At 53.1% G+C, this 15,067-nt stretch overlaps 7 protein-coding genes across 7 annotated transcripts; 3 read left to right on the forward strand and 4 right to left on the reverse strand.

Annotated features, from left to right (window-relative positions):
* Positions 1 to 429: 429 nt before the first annotated feature.
* On the forward strand, positions 430 to 5,600 carry INS49_012112 (uncharacterized protein; the record flags this gene model as incomplete). The annotated part of the gene is made up of 7 exons (XM_043172817.1): positions 430 to 922; positions 1,002 to 2,024; positions 2,175 to 2,286; positions 3,491 to 3,804; positions 3,867 to 4,266; positions 5,265 to 5,451; positions 5,505 to 5,600. The coding sequence occupies 7 exons, from the start codon at positions 430 to 432 to the stop codon at positions 5,598 to 5,600; spliced, it is 2,625 nt and encodes an 874-aa protein (XP_043022114.1).
* A 679-nt stretch (positions 5,601 to 6,279) lies between these two features.
* On the forward strand, positions 6,280 to 8,061 carry INS49_012113 (uncharacterized protein; the record flags this gene model as incomplete). The annotated part of the gene is made up of 1 exon (XM_043172818.1): positions 6,280 to 8,061. The coding sequence occupies one exon, from the start codon at positions 6,280 to 6,282 to the stop codon at positions 8,059 to 8,061; it is 1,782 nt and encodes a 593-aa protein (XP_043022115.1).
* An 894-nt stretch (positions 8,062 to 8,955) lies between these two features.
* On the reverse strand, positions 8,956 to 9,272 carry INS49_012114 (uncharacterized protein; the record flags this gene model as incomplete). Its single annotated transcript, XM_043172819.1, has 2 exons — positions 8,956 to 9,113; positions 9,176 to 9,272. 2 exons carry the CDS (start codon positions 9,270 to 9,272, stop codon positions 8,956 to 8,958), a joined length of 255 nt encoding a protein of 84 aa, XP_043022116.1.
* A 991-nt stretch (positions 9,273 to 10,263) lies between these two features.
* Positions 10,264 to 11,370, forward strand: INS49_012115 (uncharacterized protein; the record flags this gene model as incomplete). Its single annotated transcript, XM_043172820.1, has 1 exon — positions 10,264 to 11,370. One exon carries the CDS (start codon positions 10,264 to 10,266, stop codon positions 11,368 to 11,370), a length of 1,107 nt encoding a protein of 368 aa, XP_043022117.1.
* A 161-nt stretch (positions 11,371 to 11,531) lies between these two features.
* On the reverse strand, positions 11,532 to 12,602 carry INS49_012116 (uncharacterized protein; the record flags this gene model as incomplete). The annotated part of the gene is made up of 1 exon (XM_043172821.1): positions 11,532 to 12,602. The coding sequence occupies one exon, from the start codon at positions 12,600 to 12,602 to the stop codon at positions 11,532 to 11,534; it is 1,071 nt and encodes a 356-aa protein (XP_043022118.1).
* Positions 12,603 to 13,340: 738 nt separating this feature from the next.
* On the reverse strand, positions 13,341 to 13,685 carry INS49_012117 (uncharacterized protein; the record flags this gene model as incomplete). Its single annotated transcript, XM_043172822.1, has 2 exons — positions 13,341 to 13,519; positions 13,598 to 13,685. 2 exons carry the CDS (start codon positions 13,683 to 13,685, stop codon positions 13,341 to 13,343), a joined length of 267 nt encoding a protein of 88 aa, XP_043022119.1.
* A 439-nt stretch (positions 13,686 to 14,124) lies between these two features.
* INS49_012118 (uncharacterized protein) lies at positions 14,125 to 15,048 on the reverse strand (the record flags this gene model as incomplete). The annotated part of the gene is made up of 2 exons (XM_043172823.1): positions 14,125 to 14,846; positions 15,042 to 15,048. The coding sequence occupies 2 exons, from the start codon at positions 15,046 to 15,048 to the stop codon at positions 14,125 to 14,127; spliced, it is 729 nt and encodes a 242-aa protein (XP_043022120.1).
* Between the last annotated feature and the right edge of the window lie 19 nt (positions 15,049 to 15,067).

Raw genomic sequence — 15,067 nt, forward strand, 5'->3', positions numbered from 1 at the left:
TATTTTGTCGTTTCACACCGTCTGTCGAAATGAGACAATGGCACTGCACGCCACGGTTGTCATACCCACATAATATATTGTGTCGTTTCACACCGTCTGTCGGAATGAGACAATGGCAGGTCGGGCGTCTAGGGCAGTGCACGCCAAGGTTGTCATACCCATCTAACATCATCAGTTGGTCTGGGACGGGAGCCAGCACACACTCGAGGCTGAGTCCTTGCAGATGCATCCTGGCGCAGCACGCAACCCCAGGCATGCCAGTGTAGTCTAGATAATTACCTACCCATCAATGACGAAGCCTCCATCACTTCCCACAATCTTCCATTTTCAACCATCCCTCACCCACCTGGATTTCTGACTGCGACTTGATGAGAATTCCACCACTCGTCTCGGAACGCGAGAGCTCGTTCAATCAGTCAGTTGTCGGCAATGCCTCGACCCAAAGTACCTGCCGTCTCGAGGCAAACAATACGGAGCGCCTTCGAGGACCTTGAGAATGTAATCACACCACAGGACTCCAGAGACTACCATGACTATTCTCTAGAGCGCGTTCGAAAAGAGGCACTTAACATCGAGAATCAGCTCGCTTCTCGTGGATGGCTCCGCAACATGCGGCGTTTAAAACCTCTTTTCACTGGACTCGAGCATTATTCCAAGGTTGTTGATACGCTCTGCAATGGGACACCATACTTGCCGTGGATCTGGGCTCCTATCACTCTGATCTTGAGGATTGCGTCTGAACACATTGAGTCGTTCGACTCCCTGATCGGAGCATACGGCCGAATCGGGAGCTCCTTGCAACGATTTGAGGTCCTCCGCAAGTCGTTCCTTGGGGACCCGAGGTTCCATGAAGCAACGGCCGCATTTTATGCGGATATCCTCGAATTTCATAAGCACGCTTACAAATTTGTGCGGCGTAGTGGTGAGTCATCTTTCTGTAAGAGCTCTAGTGGGCGTATGCCCACGTAACTAGAAATTGGTCGCTGATATGGTTGCTCCAGGTTGGAAGTTGCTTTTCGCCACCTCGTGGGGAAGATTCCAAAGACGCTTCAACCATATACTAGAAGACATGAAAAATCATGAAGACCTGATTGATCGATTGGTCAACGCAATAGACATTTCGGAGGCACGACAGATGCGTCAAGATCTGCTCTCATGGAGAGAGCAGAAGCTCCAAGAGATGAGCGATGAAGATGAAAAACAATCGGCCCAAGAGTTTCGAGCCATCCAATCGTGGTTACGGATGAACGAATGCGATCAACTAGCCATCTTTGAATCCACGGCCGGCCAAGGCAATAGGTACCCAGGGACATGTCAATGGATCCTGAACAACACCAAAATTAATTCTTGGTTGCAAGAATCACCCCAAACGCCTATCCTCTGGCTGTCAGGAATAGCAGGCTCTGGGAAGAGTGTGATTTCGTCGCAGCTGGTCAACTTTATAACGTCGCGTAACGGTATTGTACTTCATCATTTCTGCACAAATGCGTCTGTTATGTCTTCCGAGTATGACCAAGTCCTCAAGTCTCTCCTCGAACAACTACTACGCCACGACGGGGACTTAACAACCAACGTCTACCACGAGTATGTTCTTAAGAAGCAAGTGGCAGCCGTTGCGATCTTGGAGCAGTTACTACAGACCCTCTTGAACACCTCTGCCGAAGACCCGCGTCAACGTGGCTACATTTGGATTGTCGTGGACGGTGTGGATGAGCTTCGCGATCATTCTCCAAATTCACAAGCTCGGTTGCTGAATTTCATCAAGCAGATTGTCTCGAAGACTAACGCTTCGGAAAATGCGACCTGCAAAGCATTGATCTCCGCTCGTCCATCTACTACCATATCCCATGTGCTCCGGCAGAAACCGACAGTCTCCCTCACGGAGGAGAAGAAAAGCCTAGCTTTGGCAATTCAAGAGTATGCTTTACAGAGACTAGGCTCTTTGGGCAACCGATTTGAGCAACTGGGGTTGAGCGCTCTTGAGATAGAGAGTTTTGGCCAACAGATATCACATAAATCAGACGGTGAGTGTATACTCCGATCGGGAATACTGTCCAGCCTCAGCGCTGCAGTCCTCCTTGTCGCCCCTTCGGGTAATAAGCAGAGGCCCTGATATGGACTCCCTTGGCTATCATTCAATTTATAACCCCCGATCAGACTAACATGGGTTGTAGGAATGTTCCTGTACGCCCGGCTGGTCCTGGATTTCATTAGTAGCAATATCTTCGTCCGCGGAGACGAGTTGAGGAATGCGGTTAACCAGTTACCCCGGGAGCTTTCTTCTTTGTGGGTATATCTATTTTAATCTTTGAAGCATTAGTATTCGCTAATTGTCTAGCTATCTTCAACTCTTGTCCCAGATCCTAGCCCCACTCGACCAAAATTCGACGCGTCACATCGAGTGCATTTTCCGCTGGGTAGCACTTGCGAGGCGGCCATTACGCAGGTCTGAGTTATTGTCTGCCGTTGCTTTCTCGTCTGGCGACCCGGATGTAGATTTTCCCGCACCTCAGTACATTCTTGATGTCTGTCGATCTTTAATTGAGGAACGAAGCGACACAACACTGACGTTCATCCACGTCTCCGTGAAAGAGTGAGTCGAGAGTGATGGAGGATGAAGAAACCTATGGCGATTTCCAGTTCAGCTAATATTCTTTTGTTCCTCAGGTTTCTACAAAACTATTCATCGAATCTGGACATCTCCGAGGAGGCTGTAGTGAACCAACACTGCATTGCCTCGGTCGCATGTCTCCTGTCTAGTATGAAGCTTCTCGGCCAGAACGGCCAGGACACCTTTCGAGTACTGGTTAGAGGGGTATACGGGCTTCAATTATATGCAAGTGAATACTGGACAGAGTACCTAGCTATCATTGGCCGATATGGTGGCCTTGATAGACATTCAACACTACACAACCTCCTTTATCAACTCGCCGCAGAAATGGATGCTGCTTTTGGAAACGACGGACAGGATCTGCAGCATGAAGAGTCATCCCCAGATAAGAGCTTGGATCATCTGAAAGAGCACCCAAGCATATATACGCTTGTATGTAAGGCTAGATGGGCCAGATCGTCGAAGCAACTTGAACAACATCTCAGAATGGAAAGCTGTGAGTTGCGTCTCTCATCCCTAGTCTGCTTCAGCAAATGATAATTTAATGATGAAAATAGCGTTACCGGACGCAACACAGGAAAGATATGTCCCAGTCAAAACGGACGGTGTGTCAGCCCTGCTCTCACAATACCAGAACTTGCTGCTCGACGTCATCAAAGAGCCCGATATCCCAGGGGTTTCGTCACGCGACCTCGAGGCATTCCGGAATGAGTTCTGCACGTCCGCTCACACGTGCAGACTCAGATCATGTCCTCGTGCAACTGTGGGTTTTGAAACGAAAGCGCTTCGTATTGAACACGAAGTGAGCCATGTTCGCCGATACCCATGTACCCATGTGGGATGCCAATACCCGCCTTTCCTGACCCCACGGTCTCTCAGAGAACACGTCCGAAAGGAACACGACACAGCCACACCACCCAAGCCACTCCGCCGGGTCAAGTCGACAATCAACAGGGGAGAGCGCCGTCAGGCACCTATGGCACCTATTTTTGACGCTCCAGTCACGGCGAATGGAGGTTCCGTGCCTTATCCATCCTCAGCTGAAGACCAGAACGGCGCTCCTCTTCAATACTACCAGGTCCAGAGAATGTTTGGGGAGCAAGAAGACAAAAGCGCTATTACGGCGAAGGAAGAGCAGGATGAGTGGTCAAAGAGTGTACCTGAGAACAGAAGCCAAGTGCAGATGGACAAAGGTTGGCAGTCCCATTTACTTTGAGAGCAGTCGAAATGAACTTTACGGGGCTGACCTAGACAGCAGCTGCCCGAATGCAAGCACAAAAAGAGCGCTTGTCGGCAGTTCAGCAGCGAGAGAGACAAATGTTGGCGCAGGGGATGTACGGTACGAACGTGCCAGGAGGAAACCAGACGATGAACAACATGCAAATCGATCCTACGCATACGGCACAGTCCAAAACGATGAAGCAGGAGCCAGCTCTGGGGCATCTGCCCAAGTACGACCCTGAGCAGAAGCAGTTGACCGATGCGGACAAGCAGAGGATACAGGCGCTGGCTCAGATCCTGATGCAGGAGGCAAGTGATGCCCAGAAACAACAGATGATGCAGAATCTTCGGCTGCCCCCTCAGAGACTTGCACAAATGCGAGCGGAAGGCAAGAATCCTCTGGCAATGTTGTTCCAACAAGAGGCGACTAAAAGGTTCTTGATAGCCCGGCGGCATCAGATGCAGAAGCAAGAAATACACCCTACAGTAAATTAATGTATTTAAGGCTGGCTGCTATTTCTCAGAACCCTCTTGGGACAAGTGATGCCTAGGAGAACGAAATAGGAGTTACATGTTCCTACTTTAGGTCTCCCTGACGCTAACTGGGACATTGGAGCATTTCGCAGTAGACCACTGGGCTAAAAAACCAGTGATTTCCGATCACAATTGGAACTCCCCAGCAGTATATGAGTGCTATATTATTACGACCCCCTACTAGGGCCGTTACAAAGCTCTAAGTGATGACACATTATCCGAGGAATTTCCAGATTCAGTGAGGATTGAAATTGAAGAATGAACGGTGGATTTTGTATTCAGGATATGCTCCCGAAAGACTTGTACAATTCATAGATCATAGCCAGTGTGCGTGGATTGAAATGATTATCTACAGAGCCTCAGGTACCTTCACCCACAACTTGCTCTTGACACTTGACTCGGTGGCTCCGGACAGAGAAGATCAGGTGTTTTTCACCCATGCAGGTTGGTGACCAGCCAGTCCAACCTGCAGAAGTCTGCTGCAACCAGTCATGCCCGATGCCTCTTTCTTCGAAATATCACATTGATCTGTTGCTTTCACCATATCGCTGGCAGGATGCGGTTTAGCCTGCTTGAAGAAACACAAAAGGCAAGTCACACCCATCCACTCCAGAGCAAGTCATCATCTTCAGCTCGTTTTCTTTCAAAGCTTGATTCTATAACCAAGCCACGGTTTCGAAGCCGGTACTCGTTCTGCTCCATGCAGCCTGGCATACCCCAGCTGCTGGGACCGGTTCATTGCTCAGCTTGACACCGCTGGCTATGCCTCGATTGCTCCAGCCTTGCCGTCTTCGGGATCTGACCCACCCACTCCTGACTGGTCGCGAGACATTGAGACTATACGTGACACCGGTTCAAGCCTTATCCAGTAGCAAGATGTTGTTGACGTTACTCACAGCTTCAGTGGTATGACCGGCGGAACTGCACTGGAAAGCCTAGATAAAGGGGCATCTTTGTCCACGGGGCTGAAGAGCGGCGTTGTTAGAATGATTTACTTTGGCACCTTCCTGGTTCCTGAGGGGTTTCGAACCTCACCTAGAGGGACTCGGGATAACATGGTGCCTGAGATGAAGACAGACCTTGAGGTATGTCAACTGTCTTCCCCAATTGAAGCTAATTATATCACTTATGATGTTAGACTGGAGTCATTATCGTCGCCGCCGAGTATGCAAAGGAGGTGTTCTATCAGGATGTCGACTACAAATCTGTTGCCGGGCTTTTGCTCTCTGAATAAATGCACAGGAACATCCATCACGTATATTATTTTAGTGACATAGTTATAGTCACAAAATATTGGCTCTGACGTGTTGGAACTCCTGTGCCTTGCTTACCTACCTTTTACCTAGTCATCCTACCTATAAGTTGGGCCTAGCCTATTCGGCCCACGCTCTGATTCGGCTCACCAAAATCGCCTGCCTGCCACAACTACACTTCGGCTTTGTCGTCGTCAGAATTGTTTGACGACCTAACCACGATACATAGTTTAACGTCCATAGTGGTTACTCTATAGGTTACTCTATAGGAGGATAATCCTGCAAGAGGTTGGCTATTAAGCATTGCCAAGGTCGTCCACTATATAGATGCTGTGGCTGCATAACGAATACCTGATCAAAGCTGATGAACAATATAGTAACTATGTAGCACTGGATTCGGCTTGGTGGTGTGGCACCCTGCAGCTGTTTGAATGCTCCATTTTGGACCCTAACTCAATCCATTTGGACAGGGTCACATTATTTCTGCACTGCCTGGTTCCACAGGGGCCTAGCCCCTCATTTCCGGTTGGCTTCAAGCTCTCAAAACGAGAGCCACGTTGTGGTACCAAGATACTGTTTCTTATGCCTCCATTCTCTCTCGACCGAGCCATCCCTTTGCATTCATTGTAGCGAGCCTTTAGTCCTATCAGTCACTGCGCCATGGGTGCCGTATACAATCCCCTTATATCAACACAACACATTCGCATCCTCACCTTGGCACCGTCCGAAGATGTCGACGCTGCTCTTGAGGGTTCACTTGATCAGCAGCGCATCAACGATCCAAGCCAGGAGTACGAAGCGATATCCTACACGTGGGGTGATCAGGAGAGGAGCCGACCACTGAGATGCGACGGGGCGATGATTCACATCACACCCAACCTTGCTCAAGTTTTACTCTGCCTCAGGTTTCGAACAAGTCCTCGTAGGCTATGGGCTGACGCGATCTGCATCAATCAAGAGGACCTGGATGAGAAAGCCCAACAGATTCCACTGATGGCTAAAATCTATCGGTCCGCAACGCAGGTCAGAGTCTGGCTTGGTGACGGCGACGAAGGCGAAAGCCGAGCTCTTGATGATCTTGCCTCCTTTACAAGGAGAGCAAGGACATTTGAATATCAAAATCAGGACCGAGAGACAAACCAAACACTTGTGGAAATAGGAAAATCGGCCAAGAAAGTCTTCAGGATGCCATGGTTTGGTCGTCGTTGGATAGTTCAAGAGCTTGTCCTCAACGGGGACGTCATGTTCCATTGTGGGCAATCAAGGATTTCTTGGCCAGCGCTGCATTTTGCATTCCACGCTTTACCAACTGGCAATTCGGATGACGACCTCGACGTTGACATTCGACGGAAGATCCGACAATTCGGCGACCTCTGGAGGACCTGGTCATTTGGCAATGCCTCCACAATAGACCGCGGCATCTACAGCCTCCTGAGTTCATTCACCGATCTTCAATGCAAAGAGGGAAAGGATCGAGTTTATGCCATCGCTGGTCTGGCGGACGATATCGAGCTACGGTCGTCAACAAGTCCAGCTAGCGTGGCCTCAATCACTCCAAATTATGGGATCAGTGACAGAGAGGTGTTCCAGGATCTGGCCTTCAAAATGATACAATCCGGAAAAGTCTTCGGCACTTTAGCTTATGCCGGCGCTTCCAGAATCGCCGGAGTGGATGAACATCTTGCAAGCTGGATTCCGGACGCCCGGCACCCTGGACCGTGGCCGTTGATCGCGACCGAACGAGAAGCTGATTTTAAGCTTGTCGAGGTGTGCGAGCCGTCAAACGGGAGTCTGACTCTGAAGATCGAAGCCTATGGCTGGGAAGGGGACACGTCGACATCGACGGACAATGCGTTGCTCGGTATTGAGGACGACTCTATGCTCGACTGGAGTCTATTTTATGTCGAAAACGTGTTTGAGCCCCGGAAGATCTATATGGCACATGAATGGAACATTCATCTCCAGTATATTCAGATGTGGCTAATCAAACACCAAGACTCTGAAGACTTTATCTACGAGGGCCCGACTTTTTATACCATGGCTCCCATGATATGGTCTCTTATCCGGTGTCAATTACTGACCGAGGACGGCTGCGAGGCCCTCGATCGTCTTCCCTCTCTTGAAGACTTCCGGATACAGCTTTCAGGTGGCGAACTTGACGGACAATGGGCAATGTATCTGACGAAAGCTTTATCTGCTAACAAACTCTACATCGGGCAACGTCAAATGGGCGTATGGAGACGTTTCACCGGCTTTGGCCCCCGCGACCTGAAACCTGGCGACGCGATGCTTCTTCCGTCCGCGGAATTACAGAGCGCCACGGCATTGTTTCTGAGACCCGCAGACTCTGAGTTCACAGTGCTAGGCGGTGGCCTTGCCTGGGCAGGTGACATTGGCGGAATAAATCTCGTGCCGCGCGAGATCGAAGTTCATCTGATCTAGGCGTAAGCTACATGTTGTGGCACTCGTCTGTCAAACCTCGCTTCGCGGAAGTGACCAAGAACACCTTTGATATTATTTCCTTGACTACAGCCACTTTTTGTATCTTCTGGCGTTACTTAATGATGCAATAGGCATCTGAGATCAAAAGCATGGATTGCAGATCGTTTAGCTTGAGTGCTGTGTCTTTCATGAGTGAGGTGATTGTTGTAAAGGCAGCATTAGTTAGAATCATTTCAGAACAAACATTCGGCTCAGTCTAAAGTAGTATGGAAGGTGATGACTTCGAACTGTGAAGAACTTCAGGAAGTATGAACAAAGGATGTGCTCCAAGATTCAACTGGTGGGAAAGGAATAGACAAAGGTTACTGGCAAAATTGAAGTATTGTCTACTGAGCTTCCCTGATCTAGATCAGATTTGGTTGCATGCATCTCCACGATAGTCTGTGGGCATTGTACCCGTGACAAGGCATTGTGACTTACTCGTTTGAATAAATGCTCTCTGTGACCAGCACAGGATTGACAAGGTCATCAAACGTGACGTGCGACACAACCCCGTTCATCAGCCAGCCCGAATGGCTTGCTCAGACGCTGATCGAGGAGGCAGGCAGGGAAGCTTGAGTATTGATCCAATGTGATTGTCAAAACAGGGTCTCATTTCTATCCTGCACAATAGGTAGATCAGTAGATATATAACGTCGCTTCCAAACAAAGTTCACCGCCGACGGAGTAAGCTCCATGTCCACATCCGAATCGCTGTGGCGCCGCTGCTCCCCATACCCCAAAGGGAACGAACGGGATCTAGCTGGATCTAGCTGTACACTGCCGATGCTCCAGAGTCACCATCCCACCGAGGTCTAAGAGATGAGTCTTCAGTGCTATCTTGCCCAAGCCACCTCACAGCTTGGCCTGCTCCTTGACCGTGCCGACCTTGAGCTTATCGCCGTACTTCTCAAGGACCTTCTCGTTGTGGTACTTCCAGAACTGCTTGGACGAGTCCTTGCCAGCCATCCTCTTCAGGATCTTGGGGCCTCCTGGGTGCTCGTCGAGGAAGTCTGAGATGCGTTAGGAGGGCTGTCGGGGGTTATTAGATAGAGGGTTGGCGGGCACTGCTCACTTGTGATGTCGTACACGCCACTGTCGACGATGATCCACATGCCGTTGCTCTCGTCCTTGTGCTTTGCGACGTCGGCTACTGTGTACTGGTTCGACATGTTGTCAGGCTGCGAAATGATGGACTGAGATCGATTGAACCGGCTTCAGATACTGAATCGAGTTGATGAGCTGGTTTGGTTGGTGGTACGATGGATGAGGGTGAATGTGATGGTGTGAGATGATTGGAAATGTCACCGAGTTGAATGGGCGAAGTCGTGCAACGGCACGAGGCGAGAGCCGAGAATCTGGGGTCGAGCGGCGATGGACCTCGGCTCATCTGTCGCCGTCAGGCTGGGTCCCCACGCCTTGAGAGGACAGGGTCCAGGGGTTGAGGGCCATTGTTCTTCGGGGGGTTGAACCCAAAGACGTCATGCCGTCCCAGGCACTGCGGAATTTCCGAGTCAATGCCGCCGAAATTCATCGTTTCTTCAGATGCTGCCGCGGCCTGGACTGCTGCTGAGCCTGATGCACGCAGGAAGTAATGCATTCTTCATTACGATAAATTCATTGCTGTTCCTGCAAGCGCCCAACATACCTCAGACGAGGTCTTGTAAAATTATCCCAAGTCTTTTCCTACTGATTTGGGAAGATCTCCAGATCGGTAAGAAACGAAAGGCCTATTTTCGAGATGCGAAGTTTGCCTGAGACCGTATTTAGTAGGGTGTTACCTGCCTCAGCCGAGCTGACCTGGCGGGACGGAGATAAGCGACCCCACCATAGCTGCTCCGGGCTGTCGCATCCCACATGGATGCGCCCGCCACAAACAACAAAAGCAGTTATGCCATACAACTCACGGTCTATGAAGCCAACGCTGCCCTTGACCATCGTGTCTCTCTCTCCAGATCAGCAACAAGGATCACGTAGCTATATACAAGCCCATCCTAACAAATCATAGCGACGCCGACGACAGCAGCCCGAGCTCATCCATCCGCGCGCAGCTCGACCCGAGCTGCCATGATGGCATCGCGACAATGCCTCAAGTGGCCTCTGCCCAACCGCATGCTCCCAAGAGGCACCATGCCCGCCCATATTCGTCGCATAGCACCGCCGATGCTCACACCACCGCCCCGAATACAAACGCATCTTCCCCGACGGAGCCCTCGCTTCTTCTCCCACTCGTCGACTTCCTTCCGACAGATGGACCCGCGAAAACCACCAGAATACGACTACGACCCGAACCTAGGTGACCCGTGGTACCACCACCGCCTGCGAAACGCGAAGCCCCTCTTCAGGGGCAACGCCAGGACGATCCTGCGCTCCCCGCGCACCCACACCGTCGTCGTCGTCTCCATCGCCCTCGCAGTGGCCTTCTACTTCTACAACCTCGAGGTGGTGCCCGTCTCCGGGCGCAGGCGCTTCAACTGCTACTCGGAGAACACGGTCAGGCAGATGTCGGACATGCAGTACAGGCGGCTCATCTACGAGATGGAGCGCTCGGGCGCGCGCTTCCTGGGCGACTGGGACCCGCGCACGCTGATGGTGCGCCGGGTCATGGCGCGGCTCATCCCCGTGAGCGGCGTGGATGCCGACGGCGAGGACGGCGCCGACTGGGAGGTGCACGTCATCGACGACCGCTCCACTGCCAACGCCTTCGTCCTGCCGGGGGGCAAGGTCTTCGTCTACAGCGGCATCCTGGGGCTCGCCCGCACCGAGAGCCAGCTCGCCGCCGTCCTGGGCCACGAGATCGCCCACAACCTCGCCAAGCACTTTGGCGAGCGTCTGTCGCAGTCCATCGGGGAGTCCTTCTTCCTCGGCTCCGCCCTCATGCTCCTGGCCGCCACCCCGCTCATGTTCGTCGCGGGCTGGCTGTTTGGCGGAGACCTGCTGGGCCTGCTGTTCTCGCGGCCCATGGGGCGCATGCAGGAGAGCGAGGCTGACTATATCGGGCTGATGATGATGGCTGAGGCGTGCTATGACCCGCGCGAGGCCGTCACTTTCTGGCAGAGGATGGACCATATGCACCAGCAGAGCGATATTGAGGTCCCGGAGTGGGCGTCGACCCACCCGTCGAACCAGCACCGTATCGAGCGCATCACTGGGTGGCTGCCAAAGGCTATGGAGAAGCGCGAGGCCAGTGACTGCCACGGCACACAAGGCTTCGCGGAGATGTTTAGACGCGCAATGGCGAGGGGAGACGTAATGAGCGGTGGTATGTAGAGGTTTGCGGGACATGTAAAATACCCTGATCTGGCGTTCATTGGTCTGGCTATATCACAGCGTTGTTGTTACTGGGGCGGGGAATCGGTATTAGAATAATTACACCAATGCGATTGACATTGAATTCGATCCATGCGTGTGGGACACGAGTCTAGCCATCTCTACCTTCGTACCAGCGCCGCGGCCAGCTGTTGGCCTCTTTCACCACCCAGGTAGACATCCTCCTCGCCCGAGTCGCCCAGTCTCGCCATCTCTACAGCCTCCTGGTATCCCCTGATGATCATGTCCTCGTCCACCCGCAGGCCATTCTCCACCAGCGCCGTGATGACGCCCCTGACCCGCGTGATCTCCCTCATGACCTCAACCTCGATGTAGTCGTTTTGGCTGCTGTACACAGCCTGGCTGACGCTCTCCTCCATGTTGGTCACGCCGACGCCACCAGCGGACCCCCCGCCGGCCGCCAGGCTCTGGTCCTCGACGTGCTTGCTGATCCACACGTAGCCATTGACGCCCAGCACGACATCAATCTTAGACTGCAGCGCGCCAACCTCCATAGTCCAGACCTGCCTCCGACTACGCACCACCCCGCCCCCGCCACCGGTGCCCGCGACCGCGAGGAAGACCCCGTTGCGCAGCTTTCCGTAGCGCAGCGACCGCGTGTGCAGCACCGCGCCGCCGTCGGCGTACAGCTGCTGCACCTCGGCGACGAGCAGGTCGCCCTCTGCGAAGAAGGACCGGATGGCCAGCTCGTCCGTCTCGGTGCGCCGCCGCTGGATGCCCCCCGGCAGGTTGATGGCCGACAGCGGCAGGCCCGCCAGCTGCACCGACCCGACGTCCACGCGCCACCGCTTCGACTGCACCTCCACGATCCGCCCCACCACCAGGTCGCCCACCTCGGGCGTGTAGCGCGCCCGCAGGGGCCGCACCGAGAGGAGCTTGTTGGTGCGCGAGATGACGCCCGCCAGGGACGACACGATCGCCGTGCTGTCGTCGTCGTCGCCTCCCTGTGCGCTGGTGTAGGTGCCGTGGCCGCGCATCCACTGCGGGTTGGTGGTGATGACCTCGCCCGGCGTGACGATGTCGCTGTGGCTGGCTGCTGGCCGGCCCGTGGCCATTTTGATGTCGCCCTCGATGTCCACGCCGCCATCGTCCGAGTCTGAGTCTGACGCGGCTGATGATGTGCGTCTTGTGTACCGTGGTACGGGTTTGGGTTGTATGATTGTGATGGCCATCTTGGGCGTTGATGCGTTCGCACTTGGCGACGCAGCTCAGATGTGATTGGGGATCTCGATCAGCCGTGGTCTCTTTGGGTTGACTGATACCGTAGCTTTCTTGAAATGTTGGTCTATGCGGGGCGTGATTTATGGGGGACCGTGGGTCTTCTTGTCTCGAAACACTGAGTTGGTTCTGAGATTGAGGTTCGCCGCCCCAGGTGAGCGTTGAAATTTCGAGGTTCTGAGTGCAAGACTGAAAGGCGTCGAAGATCTAACAACGCCACAAAACAAAAACACTTGGCTTGTGAGACAAGATACCTTATGAGACGAGATTTCCTAAAGTTGGCACAATGCTGTCTGTTTCTTTTTCAATTACTTCTTAAAGTTGTACATCTACCGGCAGCATTTACAGCTGAGTTCGATTCCAGATGCTGGCTTATCTTATCGCGCCGCCAGCTGCGCGCAGCCGGCGAACGGACCGTTTTAGACGACAGCTCCTCGAAGCTTGTCATGCTCGCGGCTCTTGAAGCAGCCTTCCAGGAGCAACAGAGCTCTTCCCGCTCATCATTGGCTTTCCAATCCTTGCGCGAGCCCGTGAGAGCACAGGTTGCCCAAAGATATCCCATACGGGCATTCTTGAAGCGCGTGGAGCACGTTGGCCGCGGTGCCACGGCGCATCGCGGCGCATCGCGGCGCTTGATTGTAGTTGTTGAGCAGAGATTCTTCTTTATGTCTCCTCCAGTGCCTCCTCTTCAATCACGCAAACAGCCTATACAGCCCCAAGTAGGCCAGACCCAGCGATAGACCACCAATGCCCATCCTCCGGCCGCGCATGCCCAACCATGAATTGCTCTTGATGATCGCGGCGCGCTGCTTTTCGAGCTGGCTCATTCCGGAGATGTAGCTGTAACCGGCGAGGCCGAGGAATGCGGTGCCTCCTGTTCAAACAAGAGACCATCGGTCAGCGGGACCCAGGGCGTGGAGGGGAGGAAAGAGCTTGCCGACGAGGCGACATGGCGTGCAGTCATAGTCGCGCTTCTCCTGCTTCAGGATATTGCTGAGCTTCTCCGGCTGGTTGGACGGGATCTTTTCACCGGCCATGTTGAACCTCTCCGCGCAGGCGAGTGTTGCAGCTTCAGCTGAAGAAGGCAGTTGATGCTGCCCCTCTGAATGGCGAGATGGTTGCAGATCGGGCCCAAGCTCCCGGAACTCCAAAACCGCTTACGTAATCATATCATGATGCAAGCCAGGGACCAGAGCCAGCAGAGTGGTTGTCAACTGTACTATGGAAAAGCTAAATTTGGGAGAATTCTCTACGGACACGTGTACCAGGCGACGGTATCCTTTTCAGACCGCACGTCAGGTATAAGAGAAAGAAGTCAGCAGCCGAACTCCTTAGAGTAGCCTCAAAACACAGTGCCCATACCAGAGCGTCCCTTCCACAAACCGTAATCTCCAAGTTATGACACCGCAGCGTTGTAGGTATTCTTCAACAGCCGGAAATCTTCGATTTCTATGAACTTCAACCGGCCAGCTATGTTCAGTTTCTATTCCAAGCTGTGAGGAACGAGTCAATCGGTCTTACAACTTGCTGCCACACGGCCTGAACAAAGCTGGAATTCCCCAGATCCAGAGTCGTTGCCTGCTCAAACATGCACACGAGACAGCGCTTGATCGCGTCGGCAAGGTCGTAGCCCAGCTCTTCTTCCACCTTTTGCTGCCACATCAAGGCCGTGGCCAGGTCAGTCGCAGCGGTTGGCATCATGTCCGCTCCCATCAGCGCTGCGCGGAATGACTGGTTTTCTAACTGGTCCCTGAAAACGAGCTCCAGGAGCAGCACACCGATTGCGAAGAGCGAAGCTCGAGTTTGCGTGGAGGTTGACCTGGGATCGTTGCTTTCAAGCGAGTCACGGAGCGAGGCGTGTCTGAAATAGGGCTGCGGAACGGGGACTTCGGGATCCCGGACGAGGAACAGGTCTTTCGCGGTCCATGTGGCCGGAGTCCAAGAGGAAGCTCCGAGGCTCAGAATCGCAAGGGCCAGGTCGCGGCCAACCTTGAGTCGAGCATCCCGCCGTGGTGTAGCTTTTAGAAAGCTCTCGAGCGAGTTGATTTCATAATCTTGCAAGGGGATCTGGTTCTCCGGGTCTAGTTCTAGAAGAATCCTGTTCCTTGCTCTGGATTCTAAGTAACCAAGCTTGGAGGTGTTGGTATCATCACTGGGCCGTACTGGTGGCTTGATTGCTTGGCACAAGTCGTCTATCGCTGTAGTGAACTCGTCGGTGTTAATATGCAAATTTTACGAGCCAGCTCATTGGCCTTCCCAGCTCGTCGGCCACAAGCCGGGAGAATTGGCGCAAGCGTGAGGCTCGATATGCAGGATCAAGCTGAAACAGATCCGTGAGAAATGGAGTGATGAGCAAAGCGTGGAAGACATTGCGCGGCACGCCCGGGGCGAACCATTCATCCCAGTCGATCCTGGCAGT

The sequence above is a fragment of the Diaporthe citri genome (genome assembly GCF_014595645.1).
Source record: "Diaporthe citri strain NFHF-8-4 chromosome Unknown scaffold_6, whole genome shotgun sequence".
NCBI classification, from domain to species: Eukaryota; Fungi; Ascomycota; class Sordariomycetes; order Diaporthales; family Diaporthaceae; genus Diaporthe; species Diaporthe citri.